At 50.3% G+C, this 18,141-nt stretch overlaps 8 protein-coding genes across 8 annotated transcripts; 4 read left to right on the forward strand and 4 right to left on the reverse strand.

The window, feature by feature from the left end:
- Positions 1-207: 207 nt before the first annotated feature.
- On the reverse strand, positions 208-3,719 carry BO87DRAFT_379272 (Hid1 family protein). Its single transcript, XM_025623994.1, has 8 exons — positions 3,421-3,719; positions 2,733-3,351; positions 2,586-2,683; positions 2,284-2,526; positions 1,877-2,230; positions 1,582-1,825; positions 1,020-1,534; positions 208-960 (listed from the first exon to the last, which is right to left on the reverse strand). Exons 1-8 carry the CDS (start codon positions 3,514-3,516, stop codon positions 448-450), a joined length of 2,682 nt encoding a protein of 893 aa, XP_025476596.1. The 5' UTR covers positions 3,517-3,719; the 3' UTR covers positions 208-447.
- A 136-nt stretch (positions 3,720-3,855) lies between these two features.
- BO87DRAFT_418433 (NPCC-domain-containing protein) lies at positions 3,856-5,252 on the reverse strand. The gene is made up of 3 exons (XM_025626888.1): positions 5,071-5,252; positions 4,741-5,008; positions 3,856-4,677 (listed from the first exon to the last, which is right to left on the reverse strand). Exons 2-3 carry the CDS (start codon positions 4,959-4,961, stop codon positions 4,014-4,016), a joined length of 885 nt encoding a protein of 294 aa, XP_025476597.1. The 5' UTR covers positions 4,962-5,008; positions 5,071-5,252; the 3' UTR covers positions 3,856-4,013.
- A 192-nt stretch (positions 5,253-5,444) lies between these two features.
- On the forward strand, positions 5,445-7,622 carry BO87DRAFT_379274 (uncharacterized protein). Its single transcript, XM_025623995.1, has 4 exons — positions 5,445-6,112; positions 6,169-6,557; positions 6,612-7,280; positions 7,333-7,622. The coding sequence occupies exons 1-4, from the start codon at positions 5,572-5,574 to the stop codon at positions 7,426-7,428; spliced, it is 1,695 nt and encodes a 564-aa protein (XP_025476598.1). The 5' UTR covers positions 5,445-5,571; the 3' UTR covers positions 7,429-7,622.
- BO87DRAFT_341276 (uncharacterized protein) lies at positions 7,432-9,009 on the reverse strand. Its single transcript, XM_025620687.1, has 2 exons — positions 8,766-9,009; positions 7,432-8,693 (listed from the first exon to the last, which is right to left on the reverse strand). The coding sequence occupies exons 1-2, from the start codon at positions 8,866-8,868 to the stop codon at positions 7,711-7,713; spliced, it is 1,086 nt and encodes a 361-aa protein (XP_025476599.1). The 5' UTR covers positions 8,869-9,009; the 3' UTR covers positions 7,432-7,710.
- Positions 9,010-9,138: 129 nt separating this feature from the next.
- BO87DRAFT_341280 (mitochondrial 54S ribosomal protein bL19m) lies at positions 9,139-10,210 on the forward strand. The gene is made up of 3 exons (XM_025620688.1): positions 9,139-9,420; positions 9,529-9,904; positions 9,990-10,210. Exons 1-3 carry the CDS (start codon positions 9,207-9,209, stop codon positions 10,096-10,098), a joined length of 699 nt encoding a protein of 232 aa, XP_025476600.1. The 5' UTR covers positions 9,139-9,206; the 3' UTR covers positions 10,099-10,210.
- Positions 10,211-10,489: 279 nt separating this feature from the next.
- BO87DRAFT_399815 (putative MFS allantoate transporter) lies at positions 10,490-12,635 on the reverse strand (the record flags this gene model as incomplete). Its single annotated transcript, XM_025625471.1, has 11 exons — positions 10,490-10,508; positions 10,580-10,777; positions 10,833-10,926; positions 11,016-11,256; positions 11,305-11,393; positions 11,450-11,667; positions 11,725-11,991; positions 12,044-12,074; positions 12,125-12,158; positions 12,209-12,322; positions 12,384-12,635. 11 exons carry the CDS (start codon positions 12,633-12,635, stop codon positions 10,490-10,492), a joined length of 1,557 nt encoding a protein of 518 aa, XP_025476601.1.
- Positions 12,636-15,144: 2,509 nt separating this feature from the next.
- Positions 15,145-15,783, forward strand: BO87DRAFT_315730 (uncharacterized protein; the record flags this gene model as incomplete). Its single annotated transcript, XM_025619707.1, has 5 exons — positions 15,145-15,180; positions 15,258-15,388; positions 15,451-15,513; positions 15,584-15,668; positions 15,721-15,783. Coding segments are annotated over 5 exons (378 nt in total), but the record flags the coding sequence as incomplete, so codon positions are not given.
- A 428-nt stretch (positions 15,784-16,211) lies between these two features.
- BO87DRAFT_399818 (uncharacterized protein) lies at positions 16,212-16,909 on the forward strand (the record flags this gene model as incomplete). The annotated part of the gene is made up of 2 exons (XM_025625472.1): positions 16,212-16,540; positions 16,795-16,909. 2 exons carry the CDS (start codon positions 16,212-16,214, stop codon positions 16,907-16,909), a joined length of 444 nt encoding a protein of 147 aa, XP_025476603.1.
- Between the last annotated feature and the right edge of the window lie 1,232 nt (positions 16,910-18,141).

The raw sequence follows: 18,141 nt of genomic DNA on the forward strand, positions 1-18,141 counted from the left end.
GAAAACACGAGCAACCACCGAAGTCATAATGGAGCAGATTGTTAGCTTCTATTTTCAGAACAGATTGACCGTAGTATGTACTTGATCTACCTTGATCTCAAGACGATACTTGGCTGATTGGTAGGTGTAAAACGTGGTGGTAGGGAGCGGTGGCAGTGGGCCAGGTGATGCCTGACTACAGTAAAAATGTCTCAAAATAGCATTCAATTCGACATGAACAATTTACTTGATACTACAACACATACATACAAAGCGAAAGGACAAATGAACATCCACCTCACGCTGGCTTTCTAAAGTAAAACTAAACTGCACACGAACCAGCCCATCTGCGAGACGCCGGGAAGGTATCATTCAAACATAAGAATCATTAGAAGAAAAGCTAACATAAGTAATGACACGAACCATAGCCCAGCAAACCAAAGCTGCCAGAAGTCCGGCATAGCAGCCTCACACCTCCCGAATCGACGGCGGCCGAGAGCTAGTTTGAGACTCCTGTGTGCTGCTCCGCCGGAAGCTCAGGTTCCCGATGCGTTGAACCAAGTTGCTTCCTACGGCGTCCACAGCTCCCTTAGGCGCAAGTAACGTGGGCCCTTGCGCTGCCGCCTCCTGGACCTTGAACAGCTTGATATTGGTTCCGTTCCAAACTCCAACCGTGCCCGGCGTAGCGCCCGAGGCGGTGCCAACCACCATTTCGCTCGAGAAGATGAATCCCCAGAGCAGAGATTCGTACCAGCCCATTGAAAGGGCGGACCACTCAAACGAGTGGACGCGGACCGGCGATGGCTCTGAAACAATCGTATGGATTGCGGGATCTTCCAAGAACGACGGGAGGTTGCTAATCAAGGTTCGAGCTTCAGGGCTTGAAGCGGATCGGAATGCAGCCTCAGGGACGTGAGGAGCAATGGCGGAGACTATCGTGAGAATGGTATGGAGTGGCAGTTCGGCCAACCAGGATTCGAGCTGAAAGAAATCAATGTTAGTGGCGTAACACAGGAATTGTGGTTACGAGAGCCACTTACCCATGCTGTAGTCGGCGTGAAACCACTGGAAGATGTCGGAAACGCCGCCGAAAGACTAATCTGGCTAGTCATGCTGTTCTGTCGCGAGAAGGACGGCTGTCCAGCAGGCATCTTGCCTCGTGCTTTCTCAGACATGCCGCGCAGCTGAAGGGGAACGCTTTCTTCAATGACAGAGGAAATCGATGGTCGACGAGAAGTCTGTACTGATGGCGAATCCTGCGCCGGTGTGTCCCGTCCCTCTCCTTCATCATCCGAATCCTCGTCTCCGCCAATGGCAAAAGGACTATTCTCTTCTGGTATGCGGCCCAATGGAGACCGCGTGTCTGAAGGCACCGGAGGTTCTTCCTCAGTGGGAGAAAGAACGGGACTGCAGACAAATTCATGCGAACCGCTTGAAGACTTTCTTCGCTCATTCTGGCGTTCTATCTCTTGTTGCCCGCTCTCGAGAGTGAATTCTCGCACTGCCTCAAAACGATTTCTATACTTTAGAATAGCATACACCAGGAAAGGATTTTCTGAGCAGGTTAGCATGTTGCTTCAAGGGTTGCAACAAATGACTTACTGGTAAATTGATGTTCAAGGATTGAGTTGATAGACTCAAGGACCGAGGAAAGAAGGGAGTGATTTGTCTCGTTAGCCAGGAGGAAACTGGGCGCTGACATGGATGAGAAGAGCTGCAGCAACTTCGAGCACGAGCTTGGAGAAAGATGTTCGACATGCGGGGCTATGTTGTTGATGATAGCCAGAAGTGCAGGGTATACTGTGTTCAGCTTTCCTTTGCTGGCAGTGATCAACGTGTGAATGGACTATATCACTGTCAGTTTATGCCACTAGTTTTCGAACCGTGAGCGACAAACCATGATCAAGAAATCAGCATAGGATCCCCGGAATCCGGGGATACGGATGCTCTGAGGGAGAGTCTCCTGGGCCTCGAACTTTGTGTTTAAGCTCTGGCCAAAATTGGGCTCGACGCTCATCGTCTGCATGATGAAGATGCACATTCTAACCACGCCCTGCTTAGAAGGGTCGGATTTATACTCGATAGCATAAAATATACAGAGAATAACAAAGTCGTGCGAGCGGTTCGAATCGATGATGAAGGACCGGAATCGCTTGTTGCATTGCAACGCCTCCCAGAATAAGACGAGCATCTCAGGAGCCCATTTGACCGATCTCTGACTACCCGGAAGATAAGAGTTGGTCGCTTGCATCTGTTCAATAGCGAGTTAGCAGAGCAACTGGGTAGAGATAGGGGCAAACTGACCGGCTGATTCAAGATTCGGGTCATGCCATCAGTAAGGAATTGGAAGTCTTGCGGCCGATGTAATCTTCCAAAGTAGTGTCGATAATAGTTCTTCGGCGGCGCTCCGCGACCATCTTCTGGTACTGGATATAGAAGGAGTACGAGGAGAAACTGCAGACAATAGATGACCAATATCTGCTTGGGGTCTTTCCAGACAACATGATCATAGGGCACCCTCCACGAAGCAGGATTGTACTTGATAGCCTGTCGTAGCTTCGTTAGCACCACCCACACCTTTACACCCGCGTGTTATCAGAACGTACAGTGTTCAGTAGTGAGCAAAGTAGAGTTAAAACCACCTGCTTGTCCGAGCAAGTCGTCATGTACGTGATAGCCTTGACGCCTTGCACAGGAAGTAGACCTTCGATAGTCAGCAAGTGGTTCCCAACAAAGCGAAGACGATAACTCACTAGACGGCATGTACATTGCTTTTCCCGTCAAAGTAAGCAATAACCGTAGGATCTCGCAGCGGTTGTTCTCCAACTCTTTTGTAGAACCCATTGACGTATTGCAACCCACACCACTCTGCCAGATCGAGTACGACACTTTGCTCTTCGCGGTGGGCAGCGGTGGGATCGTGAAGTTAGTGTAGAAAAGAAGCTCCAGCAGATTGTCGATTAACTCCTCAGCTAAAGGTTTCGCATCTTCAAAACCCGTCGATCGCGGGGCTGTCTGGTCTGGGACCTCCGCCTGCGCTTCATCGAAAAGTACTTCCGCAGCCACCTGCGCCTCTCTGGTCCTCTTCTTGCGACGAGCCCAGAAAAATTTCTCCTCCCATTCCTCTAGGTGTTCAGCCTCGTAGACAAAGGGAAGGAGGCGGGTGAGGATGCGGATACAATTGAGCGCATCGCGGTCGGGGGCGAGTTCGGGGTCAGGAAAAGATGGATGATTTTTTAATACGGTGAGACGTGAGGTGACTGAGAGCAAGAGAGTTTCAAAGTTGGATAAGGCATGATCGCGAGTTCGTCGTATATCGGCAGGTGTGAACAGGCTGAAGACGTCCTCTGAGGACTCTGGGAGCTCCCAGAACTACACGAATCGGTCAGTAAGCCACTTTGGCGTCACAGAAAAGCTGAAGCAAGAAAAAGGAAGGCAAACCCTGGCCCAATAGGGATCATCCGCAGGAATGTCCTTCTCCTCTGAAAGACGGAAGATGCCCTGCTTGAAGACGAGCTTGGACTCCGAAGCTCCCATGGTGAAGTCTCCAGCGAAGATCACGGAATTATTGACCTCATGCAGTAAAGCAGCACTAGGATCTCAGGAAGAATGTCCGGTACGAGGGTAATCCTCGAGGGTGATTTGCTTGGGACGTAAGCCCAATAGTTTGAGGCCGCGTGTGAATGAATGAACTTGTGGCATGTTGGCGGTTTTGGGGTCAATGCCTTGGAAGCGGGAACTAGGCCCGCGGAGACCCGGAGGATCGACTGGGGAACGAACCTCAGCTGAATCTAACACACCGTCTCCTATTTGAAAGTACGCAGCGATCGAGTCGCAGTCTCTCGGAGATTATTCGAGATTATTCTTAGGAAACGGACCCTTTCTAAAAGTACATCATGCAACATGCAACATCATAACAAAATACGGCCTAAAAAGGTATTTCCGAAGCACCCCGCTAGAAAACACACGAGTTTACATGAATCGTCTCTTATTCTTCCCTGAGACCAAAAACAAGACCAATAATCTGGTCCAAATCAAAGGCTACCATTGCTTGCTGACAGGCGCCGGCTCCGCTCATACAGCCACTTGTTGCTCAAACCCAGGCTCACACGCTTGCCACCCACCGGTGAAGGAGTCGCGGGCGCAATGCTGGACATACCGGAAAATGTCGACATGGTCGATTCTCTGAATGTGGATGTAGAGTCTTTGAACGTAGATTCCTTAAAAGAAGATTCTTTGAAAGGCGAAAAGGATGAGCTGCGCCCGAGCGGAGACGAAGATCCAAAGCTCGGCCTCCGCCCGCTTTCCTTGCTCCCATTTGTGACCACTTTGTGCAATAACGGGCTCGGAGAGGGCGAGAAAGAAGATCCTGACGATAGCCTGTGTCCGGAAGCGCCAGCGCTTGCTGACAAGGGGGAACCGGATCTGCTAGCTGGGCTGGCGTTCCGAGACGCAGAAAGTCGGTACCTAGGCGGAGTAACGTACGTCGTGCCCGGAGTAAACGACTGTGTGGCGGAGGGATCCAGCCCCAAAAGCGAGCGTTGTGTAGGGGTCAATGGAATATCGGAGAAATTGTCTTTCGGGCGGAAAAGAGGGTACAAGGCAACCAGGATATTCAGAGCAAAGATGATTTGTAGGACTAGCAATGAAAGATCGGGGTATGTAGAGACCGGGCCAATTTTCTGAAGCCAAAGCAAACTGTTGCGACGCTGGTTAGAATGCCCCTGGAACCGCGCACCTGATGCGCCTGCAAGCACTCACTATGACTTGATGGTGTTTCCAAACACCCACGTCGCAAACAAAGCGGCTGTGTTCCACACAAGCTTATTGATATTGCGATCTCCGAATGTACCAGCATTCTGTCGACGAACGACCTCGTTCAAATGAGGATGACGCCACTTCCCGGGCGTCTGAGAGCCATCGGGCGTCGCTACAGACGCAGATGCAGCTTTCGGGGTAGAAGGAGGGGCAGGGGACGCCATTGGTTTATATTCAAAAGGGGAGAGTGTACGCTTGAATGAAGACGACACTACACCGTGTCAGTATGGCATCTTGTTACAGAGATGGGCAAAGGGAGGCATGGTCACTTACCTGAAATAGGAAAATTGCTGTTGGACTTACCTGTAGTTGAATCAATTGCGAAATGAAATATACTTGTCCTACCACATCGGTGACTATGGGATCTTTGGTGACAAGATTACAGAGAGGGTCCCGACAGGATCATGGTCACAGGGGAGGGGCAGGCAGGACTCGGGACAGAGTGAATGTGAATGGGGCAGCGACTGATTGTTTTGATGATAAGTGCGCCGGCAAGGGTCACTGGCAACCACAAGCGCCTTTGGCGCGAAGTTTTCAGCCAACCCGAATCGGGAGCTTTCAGCGGCACTAGTCAGCTTAGGCGCCGCGGCTCCCCACATCTGGCATCATAGCCATTCTTCCATAAGCCATTAGCCTCAGCCCCGGCTCAGCCCCCTCACGTCACTCACTCTTACCCTCATTCTCACTCGATCCATTAAAGAAGGAGCATTTCTGTCTTTCATTTCGTGAATGGATGCTTGACACGCCACACTAGATACACTCGCTCTCTCCATAATGGACTCCGATCCGTCCATCGTGGCCAAGCTCGATGCCTTTGCGGCAGAGCTCCTGGCTGACTGGAATATCTACACTACTCTGATCGCGGGCGGCATTGTCGCCTTCCTCGTCTTCTCCTTCGTCACCTCCAAAGATTCCGATATTCACCCTTTTCTACTCGCTCGCCAGTCGACCGCTTTTCCCGTACGACAGCCCGGTGAAACTGCTCAATACCGCAGTCTCGAGACTCCGCACGGTTTCCCCCTCCGATCCGGACTCAACGTCAAGGACCCCGGCGCTCCGAGATGGACAAGCGGTCGCAAGGGTGATCTGCGCGACATCTGGAAGGCCGCCGTGCGGGGTGCAGTGGGAGAGGATGGCAAGGGCTCTGGTAAACAAGGAAAGATCTATACTGTGCTCGGCAGGAAAGCAATCGAGCATTCCTTGGAGCAAGTTACCCAAGAAATCAATGTCATTGGAAGTCGTTTGCAGTCCTCCAAGGTGAACACGGTCGCTGTTTGTCTGACAGACTCGGTTGAGCTTCTGGCTTCTATCTTCGGTTCGTAAATCCTTCATCTGTCCACTGGCTCTATTCTTTGCTGACGAGGTCTCTAGCGGGCGCTTTCTACGGCCTCAAGACAATCATCATCCCCCACAACTTGGACGCCGAGTCTCTATCAAGTCTTTTGAAGGAGTCTGGAGCGGAGGCTCTTATCGCGGAGGCTGGCGCTCTTGACCTATCTCTCGTCGGCAAGGGTAATGATCAGCTCTCGCAGGTCATCTGGGTTGCAAAGCTCGGAAGCAGACACATGGACTGGAACGATGTCCCCGAAGATGTCAAGGGTACTCTGGAGGTTCGTGTCTGGCACGAGCTGGTTGAAGAAAAGAAGGACCTTACCGGTCTTGATGTTCCCAGCTGGGACCCCAGTACTCCGGCGCCTTCCCTCACCACTGTTTGGCCTTCCAAGTCGTCCGCAGGCGAGTTCATCGAATATCAATCAGAGGTAGGCAATCTCGTGTCAACACATCCGGCTCGATCGAGCGCTAATATGGAATAGAACCTGATTGCGGGTATTGCTGGAATCATGTTCTCCCTGCCTCGTCCTCAGCGGCTTAACCCCAACGATCTCGTTCTCTCGATTGATTCCCTCTCGCGGTCATACCCTCTGTGCCAAGTCATGGCTGCACTATACTCGAATGCGTCCGTGGCCCTCAACTCGGTTGCTGGAGAGAGCGTTGACTTTGCTCTCGCCACTGTTGGATTGTCCCCGACTGTCATTGTTGTTTCTTCGCGCACCATGTCTGAATACCACAGCAAGTTCATGAAGCCGCATTCCGGGTTTGTTTCTCTCTTTTCTCGCTGGATTCAGGTGCGAAGCCTGGACTCCGGCTACATGCCCTCGCACGGTTTGCTGAACCAGGTGGCCAACGTCGGGCCTACCGCCGAACTCTCGCTTGATAAGCTGCGTCTGCTGTGCATTTCGCACCGTGTTAATGCCGACCGTGAGGCTCAGCTGGACTATGAGCAACTCGCAGACTTGCGTATCCTCACCGGAGCACGCGTGGTATACGCTTTGACCGGTCCCGGGGTTGCTGGTGCTGTTTTCCAGACCAATGTTTTCGACTATCGCCGCTTCCAAGGCTCGAGCCACTTTGGTGCGCCTCTGAGCAGTGTTGAAGTTGTGTTGACTGGTGGGTCGGGCGACGAGGCAAAAGAAGAGGGCCAGGTAAGCCAGTCAACAGCCATGAATCTTATTCATCCACTTACCATTTCCTTAGATCACCGTATCCGGTCCTTCTGTCATCTCTGGCAAGACCACCTTGGAAGGACGTGCTCGCATTCGCGATGATAACACCTTTGAACTCCTTCCCTAGTCCGCTTGTCAAGCAAGTAATGAGCGTTTGAGCATATATTCCGGGTTCTTTTTCTTCCCTATTGTCTATTCTTTCATCCCTGAACCAACCCACCAGCAAATCACCTCATCACCTGCATCATAACAATTGAAGCTTAGCAAGCACAGCTTAGTTTGTCTCAGAAAGAATGAAAGGAAATGGCATCTATCTTCAAATACAGATACAGCTCCGAACGATCCAAAATGGTAATATACAGTAAAGATAATATCAGCTGAAAATGGCAAAATGTAGAAGATACCGGCTTTAGTTCTCATGAAGGAGCTGAGCCTGCGCCAGACCCAGCGAAGGGTTCTTCTGAATCTCCTCAGGAGCGCTCTTCTTCTGCTTGGCGATCAACTGACCCAGCTCATTCAGCCGGTTCTTCAAGCCCGGAGCAACCGTCTTGTCATTGGCAATGCCCTGCACCTTCAGCGCAAGCTTCATACCATTATAGATCGGTACATTCTCCTGCAGCATCTTATCCACAGCGCGCCAATCCTGGACATCACTAGCGAAGTTACCCATCTTCCAGCACCCCAGCACCCGACTACTGTAGATGCGCACCAGACCACCCTGATCCTTACCCTCGAACTCACCCAGCGCCCTAGCAGCACTCAACTCCAACAACGTCCCCGCCACAAACGGCTTCCTCTTGGGATCAACCATCACATCATGCTGAACATGTGGCGGGCGCTCCATCAACCCAACCAACTGCGTCGCCAGATTGAAAGCCTTCGTAACCTCCGGGCCCTGGAACTCCGCCTTCTGAGCCTTGCGATGCAGCTCAAAGAACAACCGCTGCACAATCCCGACCTCATTCAGCTTCACACCCGTCCTGTCCGCCTGTTTCGCGGCTTCCACCACGAAGTTCACCGCATTGTGTTCGCCCGCCTTCCGCACCAGCCACTCCAACCGGCTAGGCTTCAAGTGCCGGTTGGCCATCTGTAGTCCTGACAGGAACGGCACCAGGTTCTTCCAGTCATTCTTGCTCTGCATCAGGCTGATCACCTCCGCGGCTTCTTTGAGCGTCGGTCGTGATTGCGGGTCCATCGGGCGCAGGAGGAAGTCTTCGTCCTCGCTTATGTTGGCCGTCACGGGCTCTTGCTCCAGTCTGTCGGCGTATTTCTGACGGAACATGAGACGTCGTTGGTCCTGGCCGAGACCGAAGGGTATGAAGAGCTCTTCGCGGAACCGGGTGAGGGCTTGGTCCAGCTCCGGGGACGAGGTTTGTTGGAAGGTAGGGACGGCTGCGGAGGAAGAGTCCGTTAGTTCCTCCATCTGCTCAATTCGAAGCCATATAAATCAGACACAATACATACCATTTCTAGAAGCATTGCGCGTCTGTGTAAGCGACCCAATGGATTGACGCAGAGTCGTGGAATTCTGGCTGCGGAAGAGCCTTCCCACGGCGTTTTGCGCCATCGTTATGTGAGAAGGACTATATAATCAACGGACCACAAAGACAGAAGAAGAAGACAACAGTCCGGAGGAAACCTTCTCACTCAATCGCTCGAAAAACAAAACCACCGGGGTCGAGCAAGTAGATAGATAGATAGATAGTTATTTGGCGGCAGAAAAGTTCCCGAGCGTCGAATCTGGGACTGATGGCCCAAACAGGCAACTCGCGGCTTGGCGGAAATTCTGCCGGTCCGAATTTCTCGATCCGCCGCCCTCCCAAGTTCCAAAGCATCAATCACAATTGAACCTGTGTCTTGCTTCCTCAAACGCCAAGGTGGTCGAATTGCACCAGGGAACAAGCCATGGCGTCTTCTTCCCCGATCTTGCAGCAGCTGGGCTGCTTCCGCTCCCTCCTGAAGCCCCAGTCGCTGTCGTCCACCACTACCGTCAACAACCAGATCGGTCGCCGTGCGCTCAGCACCGTCTACTCCGCGAAGCCTGAGCCCAAGCCTCTCCCTAAGAACCTGCCGGAGCAGTTCCTTCGTCAATTACCGCTTCGTATGCGGCCGAACCCTGGTATGGATTGATTGAACAATCTTCTTCCATTCATTGCTTGGACTTGCGTCCCGGATTACCAATGCGGAATCATATATCTAACATGTGTTTGATGAAACGGAAATACAGAGCGCAAAGAACGCAAGATCCCTCCTCCTCCGCCCGCCCCTCAGTGCAAGGACCCCGTGAACGCCGTGCAAGAGGCCCAATTGGCGCAGCTGGATCCCACGGGCGAGCGCCGCGCTCTTTTCGACTACAGACGGAGTCCTCGCAGTGTCAAGGTCGGAGATATTCTGCGGGTGACGTTCAAGAATGGAGATCCGTTCTCCGGTGTTTGTTTGAGCATTCGGTTGCGCGGTGTTGATACGTCGTTCTTGTTGCGCAACCAGTTGACGAGAGTCGGTGTCGAGATGTCGATTAAGGTGTTCAGTCCTAATGTTGAGAGTGTGGAGATTGTCCAGAGGGCGGAGAAGAGGAAGAGACGCGCGAGGTTGTATTACATGAGGTGCGTATTTCTTCATTTTTCATCTTGTGTGGATAGTTGGTTTGAGTTTGGGAATGCTAACGAGATCTACTCTTCGGGTTTATAGGAAGCCCAAGCACGATATGGGCAGCGTCGAGAACCTCGTTGCCAACTACCTCCGACAGAAGAGATCGCTTACCGGCAAGAGGGGCGGTGGCCAGACGAAGAGACGGTAGACTCGGTCAGCATAGGTTGGACTTGGGTATATTTGGCGCGAATGAATGTGTATTATTACTAGCATATGTGTGTATATTGAATTTCAGTCCCGGTTTTACTTTTTGGGCGGATATAGATGGTTCTTGAGATGTTTGTTGCAGTTCATGATATCTGGACTAGAAAGTATTTGAAAAGAAAGATAATGGATTGGGACATGTAGACCTTCCTGTTATCCATATCGTCTACGACTGTCTAGCCCAAAGGTTCGAGACTAGATATATGGAACTCTAGCGAGTTTGGTGACAGCTCTAATCTCATGTTGCGCCAGGATATACCGATCAACGGCTTGCTGGAAATAAGATTTCCAGACAGAACTAACTGCCAAAAGAAAGAACGCGTTGCAGAAAGAAGCTAGTAAATATACCGGAAGCTATCAAAAGGCAGCAGTTAGCATCACATGTACAATGGCAGACCCTGACAGCGAAGAAAGGAATGGCATACTTGAGATTCTCCCTATCCGTCAAATCCAGAAATGCCGTGGAATCCAAATCTCTCCCTTCCAAACCACCAGCCATCTGGGACTGGATTCGATCACGGCGTTTGTTCTCCCAGCGAAGTAAAAGACCAAGAGCCGAAATAAGCACGACTTCGACAAGGTGGCAGACGATCATCGACCAGATTCCCAGATCATAGGTTGGCCTGTTATCCCAATAATTTTAGTGGTATCCAATACACTGGTCAGCGGAAAGCTTACTTTTGGCTCTCCTTGTAGAAGAAGGGTCCTGCTATGTTACCGGTACAGTAACCTAGGAAGAGGACTGCGTTGCTAACGACCTTTTTCGTGTGTCCTGTGCGGCGTTAGGCCTGAACATATCATTGATAGAGGAGAAGGAGGATAAAGAGGAGGAGAAAGAGGAGGGGAGAGGGGGTAATGTACCGGCTGTGTTTGCGATTTGCATACTGAGAATCAGCACGAAGGCAGCATTGTATGGCCCGGTCAAGTAGTAGCAAATCAAGCGGCCGACTTTGACATGCTGTGGGACAAAGCGTAGCCCGAACGCCCCTGCAATGTTCGGGAGGAGGAAGATCAAGATGAAGATGCAGCGCCTATTCTCGAAACGGTCGTTGAGGTACACGCAGAGGAGGATGGATAACGCAATTATCGCTCCGTAAGGGATCTATGTTGTCAGTATTTAGCTAAACCGTCTGTTTGGAGACTTCCATACCTGCATCAATGTTGTCACGAGCGTGGAGAACCCAAAACCTTGGATGATAATAGTTCCAAAGTTCGAAATACCACCGTTGGGAATGTTGCCTGTAAATAGACAATCAGCGTAACCAACTTTTGTATGCTACAAGGTCGTCACTCACAAGCTACACCCAAGAAAAAGAAGATGTAGAGCTTGTAGTCCGTAAACGCTTCCCAGATCTGGTGTGGCTTGATATGCTTGTTCTCAATACCCGTTTGGTTCTCCCTGACTCTTTCGATGGCAATTCGGCGCTGCCGCTTGGTGAGAAGCGGCGCAGTAACTGGCGAGTCCGGCAGGATGATGAACATGACAATTCCCCAGGCCGCACAAAGAGAGCCACTGACGAAGATAGGTTAGCATTGTGGTAAGGACCATATGTTTTAGAAATGTCCATACATTACGATGAACTCGTACTTCCACGAAGGAAGGGCACCTCTGATGTTCCCTATTCCGTAGCCCAGAAGACCACCAAGCGCGATTCCCAAGCCATTGGCAGTGTACCATAAACCTAAGCGTACCGGCTGCTCACGTCGCGTATACCACATACCAGTGATGAGCATGAAAGCTGGGTCCGCGCATGCCTCTGCTGCACCACCTAGGGCTCGCAGCACAGCGAGCGTGGTGAAATCATGACATGCTGCCTGTATGATGAGGAATACTCCCCTTCATAATATTAGCATATTCTTCGAAAACATCGGCCCGTTTACTGACATACCACAGGAATATATTGGCACCAAGATACTTTCCTAGATGGCACAGTTAGCCCGTACCTCAGTACAGAAAACGACGCTCTTACCAATTGGTAAGCGTTGCAAAAGGAAGTTGGTGGGCTAGTAGGATTTTAGCATTTGGATCTTATGTTATAGGTGATACAACTCACAAATGCCCAGGCCAGAAACCCAAAGTAGAAGATACTCGATAGCCAGCTATATTGTGTGCCATGGAGGTTGAGGTCTTCCTCAATCCCAAAGATTGCCGCGTAGCTCAGGGTTGTCTATGGCAATTTACAATTAGCCGCTGCAAGGATAGATCGCAAGGAAAGTAGAGCCGCGTACCTTGTCAATGTAGAAGAATGCATAGCAAACAGCCAAATAGGGAAGGATCATGAAATCGATCTTCCGCAGTAACTTCCTTACTTCTGCCGGATCAACAGGCTCATCAAGCGCATCCGGGTCCGTAATAAGCGTCATAGCAACATCGCCATCAGACGTCTGCTTCTTAACCCAGTCTGTTTCATGATTGTTTGCAGGATGGCCTATATTTTCCTCATGGGCGATTTCTGGTTTGAACTGCGATATCTCCGTCATATTGGTAGCTAGGGTGATAGTATCTGTATGATATTGATGATTGATGAAGCTAGCGAAAGTAATTAAGAATCTTCTAACACGGAATTTATGTTGCTGTATCAATGCTGACCTAGAGACGATCGAGCTCAGGGTTCAGTCTGGATGAAATGAAGGGCGAGCCGGAAGACAGGATGATTATAATGTCTAAAAGACCCCTGCTTCATGTTCAACGCAAGTAGGAGCTTTGTCCTTCACATCATGCCCCGGTCCTGGATGTTAGTTTCCAAGGTATGGGCATCTACCAATCATTGGAGGGGTTTTGTGCCAACGTGGGGGTCTCAGAAGCTGTCTAGACGAGAGAAACATTCTTTATCTCGCCTCTAGGCCTTGAGTACCGACCAGCACGGCATATGCCGACGCAAACCAAGCCACATACTCTTCACCGTCATTGATGATCCGGGGTATAGCTTGTATCTGGCGCCATTAATTGGACGATAGGAGGCAAGAAGTATCGGAGAAAAGCCGATCAGAACAAGGGTTGATGACGATCTGCTTCAGGCTTTAGACGGATGTAAACCTGGTAGGCGGATTAACTATAGAGTTCCCGAGGCATGATGTCTTCGAGCATGCTTCATAGTGCTAGAAAGTATGAAGCGGAGAAGTGGAGGTGACCCCGCGTGGGGGTCGTCGATCCGGGGTATCCCCAGTTCCCCGTTCCATCCACATTACTACGTACTAGCACCATCAATCTTGATAAGTAGTCGATCAATCCACTATATGCTGATTCTGATCTGGATTTATGCTTATCACAATGTTAGTCGACGGGCCTGGATGTGAACTTCGTATATATGGCATTAGCAAACAGACATCTAGCACGTCCATCTGAGGTTGTTTAGCCGGCTTACCTGGTTGAGAAAAGGCGTCATGACATCGGAGCAAGTCCGCTCAGCAGAAGTCATGAGGCTTGAGGGAGAAGGAAAGGGGGAATCTATCAGGCTTGATAAAGTGCCGTAAATGCTGTTACTTCACGACCAGGAACCAGCATAATGGATAATGGAAACATTGGGCTGGAATCTGATGCTATGGAGAAGGTAGTCTGGAGACTACTAGAATTGAAATCGGAGGACAATGAAGAAAGACGCTACACCCCATTAGGAAACCCGACTTCACAGCTGATCCTGATCATGCCATAAAAGGGAACTACGACCCCGTTGGGGAGCTCAGAGCCATAATGATGTGCCTTACTCGCAAGGGGACGTATCAAGACCATATTACTATCATGGGCGTTTTCAGGAACCTATGCTTTTGATAACCATAGCCAGATCATCAGCTAGATATAGGACGGTCATGGGAGAAGAAGTACAGGGCACCTCACACTGCCGGTACCTATATGTTAACCTGTTTATCCCATCCTCGAGTAATTGGCCCAGATGAATGGACATCATACGCAAGAGGTATAAGCGGAATACCATACCCCTTATCATCCCGCATGGTCCGCAACCGACGAATTGAAACTATCCAAACACACAGGGGGTTGCTAGTCTAGCCGACGACGACTAGCTCGTTAGGCGAGATCCCACCCAAAGCTTCTAGACCGTGCCATTAGTTCAAATTAATCAAGATCTCACTTTATCTTAAGAGGATCGATAAGCTAGATCATGATCTCCGTGCAATCCGACCTATCTGATGCCATCAGTCATGTAGTCCCACCAACGAGCACCAGATGGCCGTTAGCAACAATGACGGACAAGTAGCTTGAAATTGAAGGCTTTCACGACCACTCTTATGGTTCCACGTGTTTCCATATTGTAGCAGGCAACGCCTGAATGATCAGAAATCCGTATGCTGTATGCTCCTTAGGTCTAGTTAATGGTATTTCGTTGTTCTTTTAACTGCCTGTTAACAAACCGCCCGGTGTCGCTGCTCAAGGCACAGGGGTCGGCAGATGATTCATAATGAGCCCAATAGTACCCGGGAACGAAAAGCGAAGTGAACACCCGGCTTGATACTCAACCGATCCAGTAGCCATAAGCTTTGTTGTCCACTAGCAAAGCTCTTCACTGAGATCTGCGAGGTCACCGGGGTAGATTGTAACTTGTCGTTGGGGCTAGTGTCGACGCCAACATGAAACTGTGAAATGGTAGTTGAAATAAGATTCAGACCACCGAATAACCGGCCGTTGGGTGATGATGCTGGCATGTTGTGACGACCGCATCAAGGTGCTGGGAAGCACTGAAGGGCGGACAATTGTCATTCATTCCGCTATTTCCCATCAAGTGACTTGAGTATAGTCTAATTATTATCTGACAGACCGTTTACTGTGTTTAGCTTTTATGCTGTTAGTTGTTGGGTTTATCCAAAGATATGTATAGATGGCCCAAGAGATCTATAACATAAGAATAGTCTGACATAGTAGCTGTATTATTCCAATTACAATGAGATTGCCCATCATTATTGTTAACAAACGAGCATTCACACACGTATACACCCAAACCGAAGCGTGGTTTTAGTAGTCGCATGAAAAGCCTTGCATAGGCAGGCTATATGTGAATTATACCTAGCAGAGGTGCACCGTGAGCATTTAGGGGTACACGGTAGTATAAGTTAGTCCTGGATGTATATTGCGCTTCGATTGAAACTTAGAGTCGATGTAATCAAGGGCTGTCCAGTAGCCGCCAAGGAGGCACAACAAAAGCGATCAAGGCTTCCTTCCGATGTCACCCGTTAGAGTATCCGGATAAAGACAATACCAATGTCTTACTGCCGCGTTCTTGGTTCAGTGGCCGGACGATGGCAAGATGGATCAGAAATTTGAGCAATCTCCCCTCGTGACCAGGGAATTGTACCTGAGCTCAACATCCCTCCAAGAGTGGCTGAAGGGGGTGGTGTGCGGTGACGGGTAATTGTCCGAGAGCAGCGCGGTCGGGAATGCCGCCAATCTGCGTGGCTTTTGTTATCGAGTAGGATAGACGAACGAGCGACTGCCAAGCGACCATACAAGTAGACGGCGGTTTCATCGCTGACGAGGTTCCAGTCCATCTGCAGACGGGAGTGGTATGGCATGCCATTCGTTGGATTGTTGAGCTAAAGAGATTAGTATAGACAGGGAATTGTCAACATCAATCGAATTGAAGGACGCGGAATGGTTGCGTTGGGAGCTCTGGGATGATGAGAACAGACTCCTCGCTCTCCAATCACATGCTCCCTGGCAGGAATTGATTGATTGATGAATGATCAATCTCCACACTAAGGTCATCAGCTGGTCACACTTGTCTACCGCGTCTGACAGATAGAGTCATTTAGTATGATGGTCGAGATCGTTCAGATGAATCATGACAATGGTGGTCGTTAAACTTTTTGTAGCCGTGGTGTAGAGGAGGTCCAACAATCATGGCACCATTGTGCGCCCGTTGGATTGTGACGGGTTTGCCAGTATCTGATCCTACTCCGCTGGGACCAATAACAATATAATAATGCAAGTAAGTCAGTAATTGACCTCAAGGCATGTGGCCGTTTTGGGACAGGCCAACCTTCCGCCTCCAACCATCGGCGGAAGTGAAAAAAAGGAAAAAGCGTAACCCTGAGAGAAACATGATCATGGTTACATTGAAATGCTTTTCACCCACATTTCCAGTTCCCACGACACCCTCCCTCTCAGCCTTCTGCCCGCAATTTCCATACCCCACCGTTTGGAGAAAAAGGACGCTATCGGGACACCAGGCTCAGACTGGACCATCACCGAAGAAGTGGGGGTTTTTGCTAACCCATTTCCCGTTTAGCTGCATGCCTTCGGAGCTCTCCTGCCCGCCTCCTCCAATACCCGCAGAGAGAATTCCCGGAGAGGAGGCCCTGGACACACCCTCTCTCCTTGACTCTCACACCGACTTCCCACCGTCGAATAGCACCATCTTCTCAGCCTGCTGCGGGTGTACGGACGGCCCTGGTTGCAATTGGCGGAAAGGGCCGTGACGGACCTGCAGATCGAGCCAGAAGACGAGGGTCTGAAATTCTCACATGCCCCAACAACCGCCTGGAATTCCCCCAGAAATCACTCGGCAATAAATAGTCACGATCCTTCGCCGTGCTTGATCGCGGCTAGTCCAGCGCGGTTTGTTCTCTAGTGGTTGATCCACTTCGCCTCGTTTCAATCCATTGGCCCATTATCGTTGAATGACTGCAGTAGTGCGACCGCTAGGCAGGCATGGGCAGCCTACTGGCCGACCAGGCTGCGGTTTCTAGCGTATCCTAAGGGTACGGCTTGCACCTTCAATTCGGGGAACCTGCCTTTCGTTTAGATAATACTCGATATGGAGTGCTGTGAAGATCAATTGCTCCGACTGTTTGTTTCATTGCGTGGGACGCCGTTCTGATCCGGCGATCGTAATGTCAAAGACTTCCGTAGTCCATCATGACAGTCAATTTGGTGTGTCTCATTTCAATATGCAAGCCGCTAGTCTCGAGAGATCATTGGCCTTGTAGCTAGCTGTCGATAAACTTAGTAGGGAAGCAAGCCAGTATTCACAACTTTAAATTTGAGTGGCTATCCGATCCGATGCCAGGCACGGCAAGGGAACGCTTATCTACTCACGTCTCGAAACCCCGGATTTTCCTGGCAATATGACTAGGGAATGAGCGTAGCCAACAATGCAACCAAGAAGTTCCAGGTAGCCCGAGTCGACGTTAAATGAGTGGATGTCGCGGCCTTATCCGGAAGGTCAGATTCGGCGAGACGGGATGGTCTGCAGCAAGGTGAATCTGTCCTGGACCCCGCAAGCAAGAACTAGTGTCTACGAATATGTAAATTCGAAAAGTGGAAGAAAAGGTGGTGTGCATCGGATCTTTCCAGATGACAGTCAACACCAGGTCATCCGCCGGAAGCAAGCTCACAAATTGTGAGGGGCAGTCAAAGATCTGGTCAGTGGCATAAGCGGCTATTGCCTTACTTCTCTACCACCCGGTCATGGCGCACAAAGGTTCAAGGCTGTTCAAGTTGCAAGTTCTCCTTTTCTAGCCTCCACAACCGATTCCAACGCACTGGGCGGTAGTTCTTTACCTGGCGGACCATGCGTGTAACCATGGGACCAGATGCTTATTCCGCCAATGGCAATGATCGGTCCAGAGGAGGGATGCCACATGTCGTCATGCTACCAGAGTTGCAAAAGGTCATGAATATGAAGCCGCCACGCAGATCCGAAGATCACTGACGTGGGGGGTGGTTATGTAAAGCAGTAAACGCAGTAATATGCAACCTGATTAATGCTGAGATTGTGAGGGGAACCGACCCTCCACTCCCCGCATTCTACGTAGGTAAGAAGCAAAAGAAAAAGAAAAATTGCAAAGTCCATGAAGGGGTCAGAGTCCTGGGTATAACATGGCTTCCAGTGAATTGATCGAGCAGGGCGAGAAATGACTCCAGGATACACTGGGAGGGATGACCGTCTGCACTCGATATCCACTGCCATGGTACGATGATGGTAGGACTGAATCATAGGGGAGATGATGGTGGTGTTTGCTCGAAATGGTCTGA

Source organism: Aspergillus neoniger (assembly GCF_003184625.1).
Source record: "Aspergillus neoniger CBS 115656 unplaced genomic scaffold BO87scaffold_31, whole genome shotgun sequence".
Lineage (NCBI taxonomy): Eukaryota > Fungi > Ascomycota > Eurotiomycetes > Eurotiales > Aspergillaceae > Aspergillus > Aspergillus neoniger.